This window comes from Pteropus vampyrus, unplaced genomic scaffold (genome assembly GCF_000151845.1).
Source record: "Pteropus vampyrus isolate Shadow unplaced genomic scaffold, Pvam_2.0 Scaffold223, whole genome shotgun sequence".
Classification (NCBI taxonomy): Eukaryota; Metazoa; Chordata; class Mammalia; order Chiroptera; family Pteropodidae; genus Pteropus; species Pteropus vampyrus.
In genome coordinates, this window is record NW_011889004.1 from 1,912,257 (window position 1) to 1,930,326 (window position 18,070).

Here is an 18,070-nt window from a genome sequence, read left to right on the forward strand (position 1 = left end):
GTGGACCTGCTGTGTGCCTAGATGATGGTGCAGTGGACAGCTCTTATTTGTGCCAGTCCTGCACCAATGCCTCTTGCGGTATCTGCATCCCTATTTTTCTGGGGGAGGCATTCCTCCTCCCACTTTCCCCCACCGCATGTTCTTCTGGAGGAGTTGACCCCACTCTGTTGTTAGAGGGGCTCCATATGGCCAGGTCTGGCCAATCTTGCTGCGATTGGTTCAGGTAAGGGCTTGTGACCCAAATGGATACAGGGAAGGGCACTCCTGAGACTGCTTGGAACTACTGGAAATCAGCTTCTGCTTTCCTGGTAAGATATGAGCTAAGAGCTGCCTGGGACACTATGGGAAGAGAGCTGCATGAGAACGAAGTCTTCACCCAGGGAAGCAGAGCTGAGAGAGACTGGACAGACTGGGGTTATTTTTGAGCACCTGGATCCAGCTATGCCTGAAGTGAGGTACCACCCCAGGACTTTTCAATATATTCCCTTTTTTATTTTACTCCAGGTTGAGTTGGATTTTTTTGTCACTTGTATCTGGAAAAGGCCAGACTAATAAATTCAACCATTTACAAATTCCAAGAGACCCTTAGAGACTCCTTTTTTTTCTGGTACGGAAAACATTCTCTGCTCCTGTTTTTCTGCCAACTTTTGGGTTTTCAGAGAGGTTTGGGGCAGAGAATGGAAAAGATGTGGGAAGTATCAGTCCTTCCAGCCCCAAGGTTGAGAGAACCCCTCCCAGCTAATTATATACCACAGGGGTTGGGAGCAGAGCCCCTTTCATTAAACTTTTAGGAGTCTTGGAAGAATAAAGCCAGAGTTAGACCAGAGAAGCTTGGAGAACTTGGTGCGTGACAGGCATTGTGCTCAGGAACGTACGTATCATCTCCTGAAAGCTTACCTCAACCTTGTGAGGTATTACCGCAACCCTCCCCTTTGTAGATTTAGAAGGCGCTCTGGATCTGTAACGTGACCTGTTCAAGGTTTCCCAATTTGCAAGAGGTAGAGGCGAAACTTGAACAGAGATTTCCCTTCTCAAGAGCCCTTGGTTTTTAACCATTGAACAAAACTACTTAAGAGGCCTTGTCACCCGATTACCACTTGGTAAATCCTAGGCGTGGTGTTGACACTATCCGGATTATTTTATGGAGTCCTCTTAACATGCCTTAATTGTCTGATCTTCCTGATTAGGGAGAAATAGATCCACGGATACCTGACCTTAAGCACGGAAAGGTTAATGGAAATCCGGGACTCGAACTGAGGGTCTCCATTGAGTCTGGCTCTCCCAGGGACATGCATTCAGTGTACCACTTAGGCTCGTGCACGTGCACACCTCTGCGACCGGGATCTCATCACCTTAGCGGCGTCCGTCCCCCTGCACTTCTTAGGGTAATTCCCTCCTGGTCCAGACCCTCGCCCCAAGCTCGGTATAACGGGGGAAGCAAAAAGAGCAGTACTGGAAAGTGGTCAAGGGACCTGGCCTGGGGTCGTCCGCAGCGCGGCAGGCGGCGGCGCCAAGCCCAGAACGGCTAGTGCTCTAGCAGAGCAGGACGGGTGCGGAGGGGGTGGGCGCGATGCCGGGAACAGCGGCCGGCTCTGAGGGCGCGAGGCGGGGCACGTGGGAAGGGGGCACGGCGAGTGCGCGCTTGCGTGGTGGGGGGATCCGCGGAGGCGCGCGGGGAGACGGCGCGGCGAGTGCGCGCGTGCGCGGTGCTGGGGGTGTTGTGGTTTGCCGCGGCGGCGCGCGGGACGGCGGGAACATGGCGCGCGGAGCCGGCGCGCGCGCATAGCTGGTGGGACCGTTAGCTCGAGGCGGACACGGCCCGGTCCCCGAGGGGATGGAGCAGTCGCCGCCGCCAGCTCTCGAGCCTACCCTGGGGTCGACCCCGGCACGGAGCCGTAGGCGGCGGGAGCCGGAGTCGCCGCAGGCGCCGGCGCCGGTGAGTGCGTGAGGGGCGCGGGCCGGGAGACTTTCTTTGTGAAACTCCGTCGGTGCGAGCCGGGCCGGGCCTCGGCTGCTGACGAGAGCCCGCGAGTCGGAACCCGCCCTACCTTCTGGGTTCGAGCCCCGCCTCGCGCCGCTCGGCGGCGGGACCGGGTCTGTCGCCTGACGCCTCAGTTTCCGCGGGAGTGTGTGCGCGCACGGGGGGGCGGTATACAGTTGGCGCCTAATGCGCGCAGCATCTCTCCTTTACCTCCTCCCTTGCGGGTCAGCGGGTCCCTGAGCCGCGTCCCACGCGAGAAGTGCACAGCCGCAGCTCGGAGACAGGTGTCGGCGCAGCTGCGGGAGACTCAGGTGCAGACAGCCCCAGGTGGAATCTCAGGGAGTGAGCTGTCCGTCCTTGGAGGGAAGCAAGTCTTTCGGTGGCTCAGCACAGTGATTTGGGAATGCTTTACACCCAGCCCAACTTCGTGGTGTGTTTGGGGTATTGGTAGGGTGAAGGATGCTGAGCGAAATGGACTTTGGAGGTGTGGCTTTCGATGGGATGGGATGGCCCTGAGCATTGGTCTCTCAAAACAGCTGCGGTTACGAGCGCTTGATAAAAATACAGGCGTCACAGCTCACCCCAAGCCCATGGAATCAAGACTCCAAGGCATAGGAGCAAATTTTGAGTTTTTAACAAGTTTCCAAGTTGTTATGATCCAGCAAATTTGACAAGCACTGTCTTAGAGTAAGCTTTCTCTGTGCAGAGACCTATTCTGTTTATAGCTCACCATGGTATCTTGGTACCAGGCGCAGCGCTTGGCACATGGTCGATGGTCAGTAAATATTTGTGAGAAGACTATACGACTTAGGGAGTTTCCAAAATAAGAGTTCTTGAGACATTTTTAGGAGCTTTTTGAGATTAATGATTCTGTCAGATTACTGTATGATGTGATCTTTCTCAGGTCTCAATTTAACTTTTGTCACTGTTTCTAATGCCTTATTTTCAGTATCTTGTAGGTAAAGCAGGGTATACATTGCTTAGCATAAACCATCAACTGTGTATACCCTAGCTACATTAAGACTAATTCTGAAACAAAGTTCTGAATAAAACATGCATGTTTCTTTCTCATCATTTGGGAACACTAGGCTTACAGGATTTTGTTCCCTTGAGGCAGGTAAATATTTATTTTCGTCAAAGCAAATCTGAATTACTGTTTATTCAGAAAAGTTGGCAATTTGCTTAAACTTGAGTATTTGTCCTCTGTATGTGATATTTTGAAATTGAGATTTATGTTTAGTTCAGTCAGCGCTAAAATAGAATTGTTTAAAAGTTATTTGATATTTCAGAGGCTGTTTTTTGAATTTCAATAGTTGATTTAATTTTAATAGTTTCTTTTTTCAATGACAAAATATGGATATATAGGAAGACAAGACTTTAGGAGTTGAGATTGCATCTGAGGAAGAAATAATGAAAAATCAAGTGCTTTATTCTCTCAGTGTGTCATTTTTGTAGTTTATGTGGATATATATATATTTATTTTTTGAGAGGTAATTGACATGTAACTGATTTGTTTTAGGTGTACAACATATTGGACATTTGTATATATTGCAAAAAGATCACCACAATAAGTCTAGTTAAGCTCTGTCACCACATGTAGTTAGAAAATTTTTTATGTGATGAGAACATTTAAGATCTACTCTCTTAGCCACTTCAAATATACAATACAATATTAATAACTATAGATACATGCTGTACATTGCATCCCCATGACTGATTTTTTAAAAGTGTCTTTAAAAATAAAACAGCTTTATTGAGATATAATTTACCTGCCATAAAATTAACCTCTCATGTACAGTTTCACAGTTTATAGCATATTCACTATATGTCCAACATTACCATTATCTACTTTCAGAGCATTTTTCACCCCTCAGAGAAATTCCATACCCATTACCATTCCTTATTTGCCATTATCCCAGCCCCTGGCAGTAACTAACCTACTTTCTATCTTTCTGCCTTTAGCTATTCTCGACAGTTAACATAATATAATCTTACAATATATTGTCTTTTGTGATTGGATTCATTTGCTTAGCATAGTTTTTTTTGAGGTTCATTCGTATTGTAGCATGTTTCAGTACTCCATTCCTTTTTATTGCTGGATAATATTCCATTGGAAGGATGTACCACATTTTATTTATCTGTTCATGATAGACATGTGGGTTTTTTCTACTTTTTGGTTCTACTCGGTATCTGCGGGGAGTTGGTTCCAGGAACCCTACAGATACCAAAATCTCCATATGATCAAGGCCCTTGTATAAAATGGTATAGTATTTGCATATAACCTATGCACATCTTTAGATTACTTCTGATACCTAATACAATGTAAATACTGTCTAAAAAGTTGTCATACTGTATTGTTTAGGAAATAATGACAGGAAAAAGTCTACATGTTCAGTACAGACTCAACCATCCTAGGCCTAACTATATAGTACATGTCAGCAACAACATAACTTTTTTTTCTGAGTATTTTCCATCAGAGGTTCAATCCATGGATGTGGAACCTTTGGATATAGAGGACTGACAGTATTACGAATAATGCTGCTATGAACATTTATGTGCACGTTTTTGTGTGGACATATGTTTTCTCTTGGGCATATCCCAATTGATGGGTCACATGGTAACTCTATTTTAACCTTTTGAGGAGCTGACAGATTTTTCTAAGGCACTACATCATTTTGCATTCCTACCAGCAATATGTAAGGGTTCCAGTTTCTCTACACCCTTGCCAATACTTGTTATTGTCTGTCGTTTTAATTTTAGCCATGCTGGTAGGTGTAAAATGGTATCTCATTGCAGTTTGGATTTGCATTTCCCTGATAACTAATGATGGGCATTTGTGTGTGTGTGTGTGTGTGTGCTTATTAGCCATTTGGAAAATGTCTGTTCAAATCCCCTGCCGATTTTTTGGGGAAGGGGAAGGGTTCATTTTTTTAATTGGGTTATTGGTCTTTTTATTTTTGAGATGTAGGAGTTCTTTAAATATTCTGGATACTAATCCCTAATCAGATATATGATTTGCAAATAGTTTCTCCCATTCTGTAGGTTGTCTTTTCACCTTTTTTATAATGTTCTTTGTTGCAAAAAAAAGTTTTGTGATGAAGTCCACTTACCTATTTTTTTCTTTTGCTGCTCTTACTTTTGGTGTCATATCTCAGAATCCATTGCCAAATCCAAGGTCATGAAGGTTTACTCCTACGTTTTCTTCTGAGAGTTTTAAGTTTTTAGTCCTTTTGCTTATGTTGTTGATACATTTTGATTTAATTTTTGTGTATGATATAAGGTAGTGGTCCAGATTCATTCTTTTGTGTATGGTGGTGTTCTAGCACTACATGTTGAAACATCTTATTGAAAATCAGTTGACCATATGTTAGGTTTATTTCTGGACTCTCAGTTTTATTCTCTTGTCTATTCTTATGCTAGCACTACAGTATTTCATTATAGTAGCTTTTTAATAGGTTTTGAAATAAAGTTTAAGTTCTGTAACTTTGTTCTTTTTCAAGACGGTTTTGGATTTTCTGGGTCCTTGGATTTTAGAATCAGGTTAGCAATTTCTGTCAAAAAGTAGCTTGGATTTTTATAGAGATTGTGTTTAATCTGTCTTTTCAATGATGTTTGTAGTTTTCAGGTCCAACTCTTGCACTTTTTTTCAAAAATTTCTTTCTAGATATTTTATTCTATTTAATGCTATAGAACATGGAGCTGTTTTTAAAATTTAATTTAATGTTGTTAATGTTTCATCACTAGTTCATTGCCAGTATATAGGGGAAATACAGTTGAGTTTGGGATATATCTTTTAACTTCTTCATTTAGTGATAGACTGTTCCAACTTTCTGTTTCAGATCTTCCCCCGCAAAATAGTGAGGGAGAATGGTCTTTGAAAGGTTAAGTATGGATGCAGATCTAAGTTCATATCTCTAAATTTTGGCTCTGCTACTTACCAGTTGTATGAGTTTTGATACATTTTAGCTGTTCTGCATTTCAGTGTTCTCATATGGAATGAGACAGTAATATCCATCTCAAAGAATTGTTAAATAAAAGACAATGTAGGTAGATATTTAGAACAGTGCTTTGCATGTGGTAGGGATTTGGTATTTGTTGTTTATCTTCTTCTGTTAATTAACTCCATTTAAAAGCATGCCAAAAAACAAAAAGCAAACAACACTAAACCAAAAGAAAAATAACCAAAAAACCTCCCGAAGACAAGCAAACCCCAAACCACAGCCACCCACCCCAACAACAAAAAAACCACAAAGAAAAAGCCACAAACAAAAACCTCAAACCTCTTCCTGTCCCTATCACTTTTCTATAACCCAAGAAAACTCTGTAAGCATTTGAGGAATAGTGAAAGACAAAGTGTTTCATACCACATTTCTATTGTAAAAGCTTTCTAAATCTAGGCTGCTTCATAGGATATTTGACAATGTATTTGCAATTATTATTAAAAATAAGTGTAACCTAAAGCTGTTTGTTTTTTCTCATAGTTTTTATTTAATATGATGTTCTTTCACTACTTATTTCTTCTGAAAACAGAAGCAATATTTTTAAATCTGATGGTTACAATTCTTGTTTCTTTTGAATAATTGCTATTTTTAAAAAACTGTGAGAGACAAAGTTTGATTTTTGTACTTAATAGTGCTTTTTGTGTCTCTTCAGTAGCTAGAGTAGATTACTGTTTTGTGTGGGAAGAAATCAGAGACACAATACAACCCAGATATGATGCTTGGAATATATCATATTCATTGAATGTGTATTTACTATGAACCAAAGAAGATAATGTTTACACTGGAAATAATATTTTAACAAAAAAACTTAGCTCTAAAATCTCAACTATAATTAAATTTATAACTTACAAAACCACAGATTGGTAATTCACAGACATTTCTATAATAAAATTTAAAATCGAAGTTGGTCTTTATTTTAATAGAAACCCCTTATTACAAAAGCTGAATGTGTGCATCATATAAAATTAGGAAATATAAGACAAGCAAAACAAAATAAAACCCCATAACGTTACCCATACGGTGATTACTACTATTAAGACCTTAATACAGTGGTCCCCAACCTTTTTGGCATCAGGGACCAGTGCTCCTATGAGAATCTAATGCCTGATGATCTGAAGTGGAGCTGAGGCGGTGATGCTGGCGCCGGGGAGCAGCTGCAAATACAGATGATGCTTTGCTTGCTGTTCCGCCGCTCAATTCCTACTGTGCAGCCCAGTTCCTAACAGGCTATGGACCGCTCCTGAGGGTTGGGGACCCTTGCCTTAATACATTTCTTTCTGGAACTTTTTCTGTGCATTTTTCTATTTAACAATAGTTATACACATTCACATAAATGCATATAGGCATTTTAACTAAAATAAGATAAAATGACAAAATGTCTTAAATTTGTTTCTATTTAAAATAAGCTTTATTTAGATATAGTTTACATACTATAATATTTACTAATTTTAAGTGTATAGTTTTATGATTTCTGACAAGTATATACAGTTGTCTAATCACCACCACAGACAGTAGAATAGAAAGTTGTTCCTTTTTATTACTGAGTACCACTCCATTGTATGTGTCCTGCAATTTGTTATCCATTCACCAGTTGATAGACATTTCGGTCGTTTCCAATTTTTGGTGATTGTGAATAGAGCTACCATGAACATTCACATATAGGTATTTGTGTTTCACAGATATATGTTTTGGTAGGTACTTAAGAGTGAGATTGCTGGTTTGTATGATGAATATACATTCATTTTGGAATCTACTTTTTCTTTCATTCAGTGATCTCCCCCTTAACTTTCTATTTAAAATTTTTTCCAATCTATTCCGAAAAATTTTTAAAGCTGTTGTGTCAAAATCAGTATCTAATCCAGGACCATGCCTTAGTTAATGCCACTTAAATTTCTTTTAATCTAGTATGGTCTCTTTTTTTCATGACACTGACTCACAGAAAGGGCTGAACCAGGTGTCTTGCAGAATGTCCTTCCTATCTTCTGGATTTGTCTGGTAGATTCCATGTGACATCATTTATCTTGTTCCTCTATTTCCTATGTAGTAGAAGCTGTATACAAGTTAAATATTTTTGGCTAGATTATATCATTGGTAATGTCTACTTAGTGTTGCAGTATAAGGCTCATTTTATCATTAGTATTTTCTTGCTATTGAGAAAGGGAAAGCAGTGATAATGTCACTGTATTCTTTAATTAGAGATCAGAAACGAGTCCTTTTTACTACAGACCAAAAGTAGTACTGGGAGATTGAAAAGGTGGTAACAGTAACTAGGGAGTGGAATGGGAAAAGAAGGAAGCAGGTGTCAATATGGCTCTAATTGTCCTCATAGTAACTACTACCAAAAACCTCTTTTTCATCTTATAGATATATTACCTCTAGGAGAGAATGTTTTAGTCTGAAGAACATGCATTATTTAAAATGATTAATAGTGTAAAGTTAATCAGCATTAATCTGAAATGTGATTTGTTGAGATTCTAGTTTACAAATAATTGATGATTTGTAATGAGAATGTGGTACTAATTTTGTGGATGAAGAACAGGATTGTTAAGGAATAGGTAATCTAAGTAACACAGCAAACCTGACCTTGTGTTGTGGTTTTGCATTCTCAAAAAAAAAAAAATAAATAAATAAAAAATAAAAAAAGGTTAGCCGTGATTGTTAAATAAGAGAAGGCATATTATTGTATATGGTTTCCCATTTCATGATATTACATTTGGTATTTTCATGCTGTCACTAAGTTTGCCATAGTAGAAGTTCAAAAATTACCATAGTAGTATTTCAGCTTACTATGGACTTAGTTCAGAAAATGGTAGAAAATATTTATCAATATATTTTGTGCTTGCAGAATTGCGTAAAGAATATCACTTTGATAAAGATGAAAATTTCTAAGATTATTATCATCTAATGTCAGTCATCATAAAAGAAAATCAAATTAACCTTGATGCTTATGTTTTGCCAAATCATGCATATAGAAAAATGTTAGTGCTCATTTTTAGATTATAAACAGAAAATAGTTTTTGAAGATAAGGAGGAGAACGTAATGATAAACTAGGTCAAAAGAAAAAGCTATATTGGAAAAGAATCAACCAAATAAGTAGAAAGTAGAAGAAATAAGTGAAGATGGGAGAGGAAAAGAGGATAATGATTCTATTTACAGAACATTCTAAAAATATTATTGGGATCTGTATGTAACCGGGCCACTTTTCTTTCTTTTGTAATTGAACTCTGCAGCATCAAGTAGAGCCGGAATGGATTATATTGTTTGAGGCTGAAGGAATTTTTCTTGGTTATTTTGTTTTAGTAGTTGTACTGGGCAGCTTAAAGAATGTAGTTTAAAAATAAGTCTAATCTTGATATCCCATGTTCATGGCCCAGAAGTCTTGACATTAAGATGGCAATACTCTCCAAAATGATATAAAGATTAAATGCAATCCCTATCAAAATCTCATCTGCCTTTTTCGCAGAAATCCTAAAATCTATATAGAAATGCACAGTACCCAGAACAGTCAAGACAGTCTTGAAAAAGAAGAATAAATTTAAAGGACTCACATTTCTCAGTGGCCAAATCTATTATAAAGATACAGCAATCAAGACAGTGTGGTACTGACATAAGAATAACATAGATCAATGGAATTGAGAATCCAGAAATAAACTCTCACATTTATGGTTAATTAATTCTCAGCAATGGTGAAAAGACCATTCATGGAGAAAGAGTGCTCTTTTCAGCAAATGGTGCTGGACAATACATGCAAAAGAATGAATTTGGACTCCGACCTCACACCATATGTAAAAATTAACTCAATGAATCAGACCTAAATGTAAGTGCAAAAACAATAAGACCTTTATCAGAAAACACTGGAGTAATCTTTGTGACCTTGGTTCAGGCAATGATTTCTTAAATATAATACCAAAAGCACAAGTAACAAAAGAAAAAGTAGATAAATTGGACTTCATCAAAATAAAAAACTTCTGTGTGTCAAAAGACAGCATTAAGAAAGTGAAAAGAAATCCCACATAATAGAAGAAAATATTTGCAACTCGTATGTCTGATAAGGAACTTGTATCAAGAATATATAAAGAACTCTTAAAATTCTATGATAGACACCCAGTTAAAATATGAACAAAGTATTTGAGTAGAAATGTCTCAAAGAATATATACGAATTGCCAGTAAGCACATTATTAGTCATTAGGGAAATTCAAATGAAAACTGCAAGATGCTACTTCACACCTACTAGGATGGCTAAAGTAAAAAAGACAATAACAAGTTTTGGTAAGGATGTGGAGCCCTTATGCATTGCTGGTGGGAGTGTAAAGTGATGTAACCATTTTGAAAAACAGTTTGGCAGAATGCTAAACATAAAGCTGCCATATGGCTGGCTCAGTAATTGCATCCTTAGATATATACCTGAGAGAAATAAAAGCATTAGTCCGCATAAAAACTTGTATATGAATGTTTATAGCAGCATTATTCATAATAGCCCAAAAGTGGAAACAACCCATATGTGCATCAGCTAACTGCTGAGTGGATAAACAACATGTGATATATCCATATAGTGGAATATTATTCAGCCATAAAAGGAAGAAGTACCAATACATGATACAATGTAGATGAACCTTGAAAACATTATCTGAGTGAAAGATAATGTTTACATAATTAACTGGTCACAAAAGATCACATATTGTATGATTTCATTTAGGTAAAATATTCAGCACAGGCAAATCCAAGGTAGCTTATTATTTGCTGGAGACTTGTGGAGGGGTAGGGAATGACTGCTATTGGGTATGGGGCTTCCTTTTGGGGTGATGGAAATATTAAAATTGTGGTAATGGTTACAAAGCTCTGAACAAATAAATCACTGAGCTATTAAATGGATGAATTTTATGGTATGTGAAATATACCATGTGTAAAAAAGTAAATTGGAAAATAAAAAGAATGTCTAATATTTTTTAATATTTTAAAATGCTATTAAAGATATTCTCCATAAGTCTTCATCCCCCCCATATTAATTTTTGCTAATACATGGTAAAATGAGCAGGATTATTCTTGTCATCTGAGATGATCCTGTCATCTAAGGTTGTCTTATGGAGTGATAAACTAAATCCAGAAGTAATAGTTAAAATAGAGTATATATGTACAAACAATTTCAAGTGTATAGAAAAGTACATTGAATCCAATAATAAACCACTTAATATTCTCATTATTATTAACATTTCATCAATAATTGGATATATTTTACTATTTTAAAATAGTTATTAAGATTTGTAGAATCTGTCTTTATATTTTCTAAAATAAAATGTTTACTAAGCATTATGTAGAGAACACCTGAAATTAAGATGGATAGGAAAGTTTCTGTGAATTAAAAAATGTCATGTGAACATGTTAAGGTGTCTGAACTTTTTTTGAAATAATTAGGTCTGTAAATGACAACATTTTTAATGCAAGCATGTCAGCCTTCATGTGCTTATGAGATTACTGTGCCAAATTATAGAACAGAGGAAACTGTCAACTCTGTAAGACTTTCTCTGTGACCTGTTCTCTACTAGGAGCTTAGTTTCCTGATATTTTGTTAGTGTAATTTGATATTGAAGGCTATATATTTAATAAGGCCAAGCACGTAGGGTGGTATAGTACCTTTTATTTTGGAGTTAATGAGTCACACATCTGGGTATATTCTCCTCCTCCTCTCAAGAGTTTGCATGTTATAAATATGATTTTGGAATTTAGGTACCTTTATTGGACATTTAGCCCAGTGTGTAGTTTCTTGTCGTTAGGTAAAGTATAACAGATTGCACAATTGTCTGATAAAGTACTAAAAACACTGCCACTATTACTTTTGTTCTGTGTGTACTGTTTTCATATTGCGTGCTGTCTTAGATTCTTATGGTTTTAGCTTATATAGAAACAAGAGTTTTAAAATTTGCTCCATTGTCAAATAATGCTCTTGTTAAAGTTTTTGCTTCCTAATCGCCACAAATGTTTATGAAAATCACTTATAAAAAGTATTCAGGAAATTGGCTATACATTCCAAACATATTTTATATAAAAAAAAAAATTTTCATTAGAGATATTTAGAAGTTGTCTGTAAATTATAGAGTACTTGTGTGGCATAAATATAGTCTGTTGGTTTCATATTATTATAGCTAATATACTGTGCTTACTGTGTATTAGGCACTGTTCTAAGTGCTTTATGTATATTAATCCTCATAGATTCCTTATGAAGTACTGTGACCTCATAACAATAGATACTATTGTTATCTTCGCTTTACATGTAAGGAAACTGAGAAACAGTGAGGTTATTAAGTAACTTGCTCAAGCTCACACAGCTAGGAAGCTGAGTTGCTCTGGATTCTAATGTAGCAATCTGGTTCTGGAGTCTACATTCTTAACCGTTATACTAGACCCCGCCTTTGATTTGAATAATCATTAAGCAAATAGTGGTCAATTTTAATTATCTCTTGCTACTAAATTTTTGACTTATTGCAGGACAGTGATACAGGCAATTCCCCTGGGGATCTTGTTAAAACTTACTTTTTATTGTGAGGTTTAAGGTTATGTTGGCACAGTGGTATTCTGGAATTTGAGTCTCTGTGATGATAGAGTAGAGGGATAAGTATTTGATACTGTTTATTTTTGAATTTTTTTACCAGTAACTTTTTATAAAAACAAAAAATAACTATAAGCAGTTTAATTTTTAAGTATTTAAAGTTAGAAAATTGTTATTAAACAAATACTTAACGGAGTACCTGAGATAAATGTTTTTTTGACTGAATCATGAGAATTAAACCAGATAATGAAGAAAAGGATTACATGAAATGAGGTTATATAAAAACAACAGTTTTTAAGATAGTAAAGGAATGATTCTTATTTTGTACGCATCTCTGAAATAAAAGGAATCATAAAATAAAATCACTGCTTGTATCTTGTTTACTGATGAAGGGTTATCAGTCTTTATAGTGCTAATTAAAAGTTAACTAAAGACAAAGTGTGTTGATACTATAAGATGTTTGTTGATTCAGAATTTTAGCTCTAGGCCATGTTTGTGAAATAAATGTATAATTATAGTTTCCTGAGAAAAGTTTTTATTTTTGTTAAAAAAGTGGATTCCAGATAGATATTTATTCTTCATTTGAATTTCTCATGAGACTGAAATATATTTACTTAATAAATATTAATTTTTGAGCTTATTTTTTCTAGAAAGAGTTGAAATAATTGAATGTCTGGAGACATTTTACACTATGTTTTAAGTCATATCTATTTGTAAGCTCAAAACTATTTAAATAAGAATTTTAAATTAAAGTTTTTTTATCCTTTGTGAGATGAGTTGTAAACAGGTCAGCAGAGAATAGGATTACTCTTCTACTTTAGAGTACATATTTCTAGTTGAAGTTGAGAGAATCGGAATTAATTCATGTGTTTACTAGTTAAATTTTTTTTTTTAAATGTGCTTGGTTTCCCACCATTGTCATAGTATTTTGATAGATTTTTCAGAGCGTGTTGTGAAAGTAAATTTGTATCAATTTGGCTCAAAAAGTTTTAAAAATTTGGTTTCTTCTTGTGTAGTATTTTAATTACTTATTGTACATAGAGACTTTAGATGCAGCAATATTTTAGCATTGGCTTTTTATAATCCTGACTCCTTAATCATTATGCTAAAAACATATATCATTATATTAAAAAATACAGCGAGAAAGTAAATACTTGCATTAAAGTTTCATTTATACAAAGTTTGTATGTGAGACGTGTATTTAATATTAAGGCTTAGGACCCTTTAATTTTACATTCTCACCCCAACACATTTTTGAGCTTCACTCAATAAGAAAAACAGTTTATAAAATAAATTGTACGTATCTACCATGACTTCCGAGTGAGACAATAGTGAAGGCAGTAGTTTTATTTTACAGTGTGGAAGATTATTCTATTGCATTAATGCTGCCCATTTTATCTGGTATTGTTTGAGGGCACCAGAAGTGTGTTGCCAGGTTGGATGTTCTCAGCAGAGTTTTGAAAAATCTCTCAATGTTAGAGAAAATGATTTTCCATATAGCTGTAAATCCAGATATGAACTTTACAAAGCATGTAAGCAAGTTGTGTTTAACAAGTGTTGCATTTCAAAGGCAGCCTTGAATTTAGAGGGAGTTGTGTTTCATGGTGTTGTAGCATATTCTGTGACCAAAAGCATGGGATCTGTATCTCATTGTCCCATTTATAAAGTTAAAATGCTACTATTGCTTACTTCATAGGGTTGTTATGAACATTAAATGAATTAATACATGTATACTATTTAAAATAGTCTAGGCATGTAGTAAGTGCTAAATAAGTGTTAGGTGCAGTTTTGTTGTTATTATTACTATTATTGTTTTTATTACTCTCAGAGTAGTGGGAGATGATTAAATGTTAGATACAGATAGATGACATTGATTTTGATCCCCTGCACAATTTCCCCTGGAGATTATTAAACAGATAGTTTATGTTGTAACAGAAAATATTTTGCCAGATAAGTTAATCCCTTCCAAATCTGTCTTGTTTATTCTGCTTTGTGATCCTTGTGTCTGGGACTCTGCAAGCCACATTTCTGCATTGCCAGCTGGTCCCTTTTCTGCTGGAAGATAGGGGGCAGTAAAGTGCTGGAGAAGACAGGAGGTACTTGTTCGTTTTCTTTTGCTTCCAGTGGCCTTCCTCTCTGCTGTTCTGTGAGTGCCACCCTAACAACACTTTTTAATGCTGGCAGCAGCAGTACCTTTCTGTAGCAGTTGCTTGATCCAGTTTGGAGTTTTTCCAACATTTGAGTACAAGTTTCATCAAGCTTCTTCCTTCAGAAACCACTAAGATCAGCCAGCCAGTGCCCTCTTCAGAGGTTTGGATCCCAGGCTCATGGGGCCTCTTCTAGAAAATCAGACACCAGCAGCAGCGAGTATTGCCTTCTCCTTGTATGTCTTGAGTTTAAATTCCCTGGATCCCTCTTCTAAGATTTGGTAGCCTAGCCTTGGGTGTGATAGTTGCTCCCTGCAGTTACTATCTCTATGATTCCTTAGCTCTTTACCTAAAAACTTCATACTCAGTTAACAAATCTTAAATGATATTCTGTCTGTTCAAATAACAGGAATGGTTCCTGTCTTTCTGACTGAATTTTGATTGATATAGATAGAGGTAATAAGGACTAGTGGTCAACAAAGTTTCACTTAAAAACTTCTCATTACCTTTTTTTAAGATGGTAGTGTGTATTTTGATTTTTCTAAATTTTGTAAAGTATCCCACGACAGTTTTATGGACAACATGAATCTTGTAGATTTAATGATAATAAAGTTGTTGAATCAGACAATTAAAGAGTTGATAGAAACCTGCAGGAAGTCTATACCAAAACATAGGACTCTATTTTTTAAATGTAGTCTTATTCAATAATACTGCATCCTTGATGAAGGCATGAAAGTTTTTATAAAATATAAGATGGATAGATAATACACTGAAAGAATTAGGATTCAAAGAGATATTGATGTACTAGAACAGTAAGATAAAACCACCAAAATATTCTGTAATCTTGACAAGGGCCTGGACCATATCTATTTTCTTTTCTTTTTTTTTTTTTTTTATGTCCAGTCCTTTGTAAATGTCTGGCTTAGAGTATATGCTCAACAGTTAAGTAGATTGATAAATCAAGGCAAACTTCATCAGTTATAAATGAGGTTCTGCACTTAGGTTAAATGCATATAAACAAATGCATGAAACTAGACTATCACCATACACTAAAATTAGTTCAAAATGGATTGAAGACATGAATATAAGACCTGAAACAATAAATTGCATAGAAGAAAACATAGGCACTAAACTCATGGACTTTGGATTTAGAGAGAATTTTACAAATTTGACCTCAAAGGCAAGGAAAGGAAAGTAAAAGCAAAAATAAATCAATGAGACTATATCAGACTAAAAAGCTCTGCACAGCAAAAGAAACTATCAACAAGGCAAAGAGACAACCATCTGACTGGGAGAATATATTTGCAAACAATGCCTCTGATAAGGGACTAATTTCCAAAATATGTAAAGAACTCATACAACTCAACAATAAAAAACAATCCAATTAAAAAGCAGGCAGAGGCCCCATCAAAATCCCATTGGCATTTTTTAAGGAAATAGAACAAAATTTATCAGAATTGTATGGAAGCACAAAAGACCCCGAATTGCCAAAGCCATACTGAGAAAAAACAAGGCTGGAGGTATAACTCTGCCCAACTTCAAATTATACTACAAAGTTACAATAATCAAAACGGCATGGTATTGACAAAAAAACAGACACATAGACCAGTGGAATAGAATTGAGAGTCCAGAAGTAAACCCCATTTATATGGACAAATAATTTTCAACCGTGGAGCCAAAAACATACAATTTAGAAAGGAAAGCCTTGTCAATAAATAGTGCTGGGAAAACTGGAAAGCCACCTGCAAAAGGTTGAAGCTAGACTGTTACTATGACCACACACCAAAATTAAATCAAAATGGATTAAGGACCTGAATATAAGACCTGAAACAATAAAGTGCATAGAAGAAAACATTGGAACTAAACTCATGGACCTTGGACTTAAAGAGGATTTTATGAATTTGACCTCAAAGGCAAGGGAAGTAAAAGCAAAAATAAATGAATGGGACTACATCAAATTAAAAAGCTTCTGCAGAGCAAAAGAAACAGCAAGGCAAAGAGACAACCATCCAAATGGGAAAATATATTTGCAAGCAACGCCTTCGATAAAGGCCTAATATCCAAAATATATAAAAAACGTATACAACTCAGTAACAACAAAAAAGCAATCCAATCAAAAAATGGGCAGAGGACCTGAACAGACTCTTCTCCCAAGAAGACGTACAAATGACAAACAAACATGAAAAGATGTTCCACTTCATTAGCTATTAGGGAAATGCAAATCAAAACCCAATGAGATATCATCTCATACCAGTTAGAATAGCTGTTATCAACAGGATAAGAAATAATAAATGTTGGAGAGGATGCGGAGAAAAAGGAACCTTCATACACTCCTGGTGTATGAAGAGGATGCGGAGATAAAGGAACCTTCATACACTCCTGGTGGGACTGAAAATTGGTACAGCCACTATGGAAAACAATATGGAGGTTCCTCAGAAAACTAAGAATCGATCTACCATATGATTCAGTAATCCCTCTACTGGGTATTTACCTCAAAGACTTGAAAACTCATCCGAAAAGATATTTGCACACTAATATTCATAGCAATATTATTCACAGTGGCCAGGACATGGAAGCAACCAAAGTGTCCTATGATAGATAATTGGATAAAGAAGCTGTGGTACATATATACAGTGGAATTTTACTCAGCCATAAAAAGAGATGAAATACTGCCATTAACGACAACATAGATGGACCTTGAGATAATCATGCTAAGTGAAATAAGCCAGACAGAAAAAATTGAAAACCACATGATATATCACTTATATGTGGAATATAAACCTAAAAGCAATAAATGAACAGGACAAACAAACAGAGACTCATGGACATGTACAATAGACTAGTGGTTATCAGAGGGAAGGAGGGAGGGGGGAGGAGAGAGGTAGATGAGGTCAAAGTGGTCAAATATGTGGTGGCATTAAAGAAAAAAAAAAAAAAAAAAAGAAGTAGAGTACCTGAACAGACATTTCCCCAAGAAGACATACAAATAGCCAATAGAAATATGAAAAGATGCTCAACTTCACCAGCTATAAGGGTTTTGAGTCCAGTTTTAAGAACCATACATTTAGAGGAATATATTAACTAGAGAGCATCCTAAAAAGTGACTAGGCTATGTGATGAACATTTGAGGGAAATTGAGGTTTTAGAGAGGAAACATCATTTCCCACCCCTCACTTAAAGATTTACTGGTCCACTGGGAATGGTTGAAATGACAGATTTGTGATAATTTATCTTCTTAAAGGATGTGCTAAGAAAACACCTCACAAGTGAGGGAAGGGAAAGGAAGGACTAAGCATATATATATATTTTTTAAGTCCCTGAGCAGTCACCCCTGTTCAGTTTCTGACCAGGGCTTTAGCAGGGGCTCACTTCTGGGAATGCATAAGCTGGCTTGG

The 18,070-nt window shown here is 36.4% G+C and overlaps 1 protein-coding gene across 1 annotated transcript in view; it reads left to right on the plus strand.

The window, feature by feature from the left end:
* Window positions 1–1,722: 1,722 nt before the first annotated feature.
* TTC28 (tetratricopeptide repeat domain 28) overlaps window positions 1,723–18,070 on the plus strand; it is a 641,766-nt gene continuing 625,418 nt past the window's right edge. Inside the window, exon 1 of the mRNA XM_023538443.1 lies at window positions 1,723–1,936. Coding sequence (XP_023394211.1) covers window positions 1,835–1,936 — 102 coding nt within the window. The 5' untranslated portion in view covers window positions 1,723–1,834. The remainder of the gene's footprint in view (window positions 1,937–18,070) is intronic.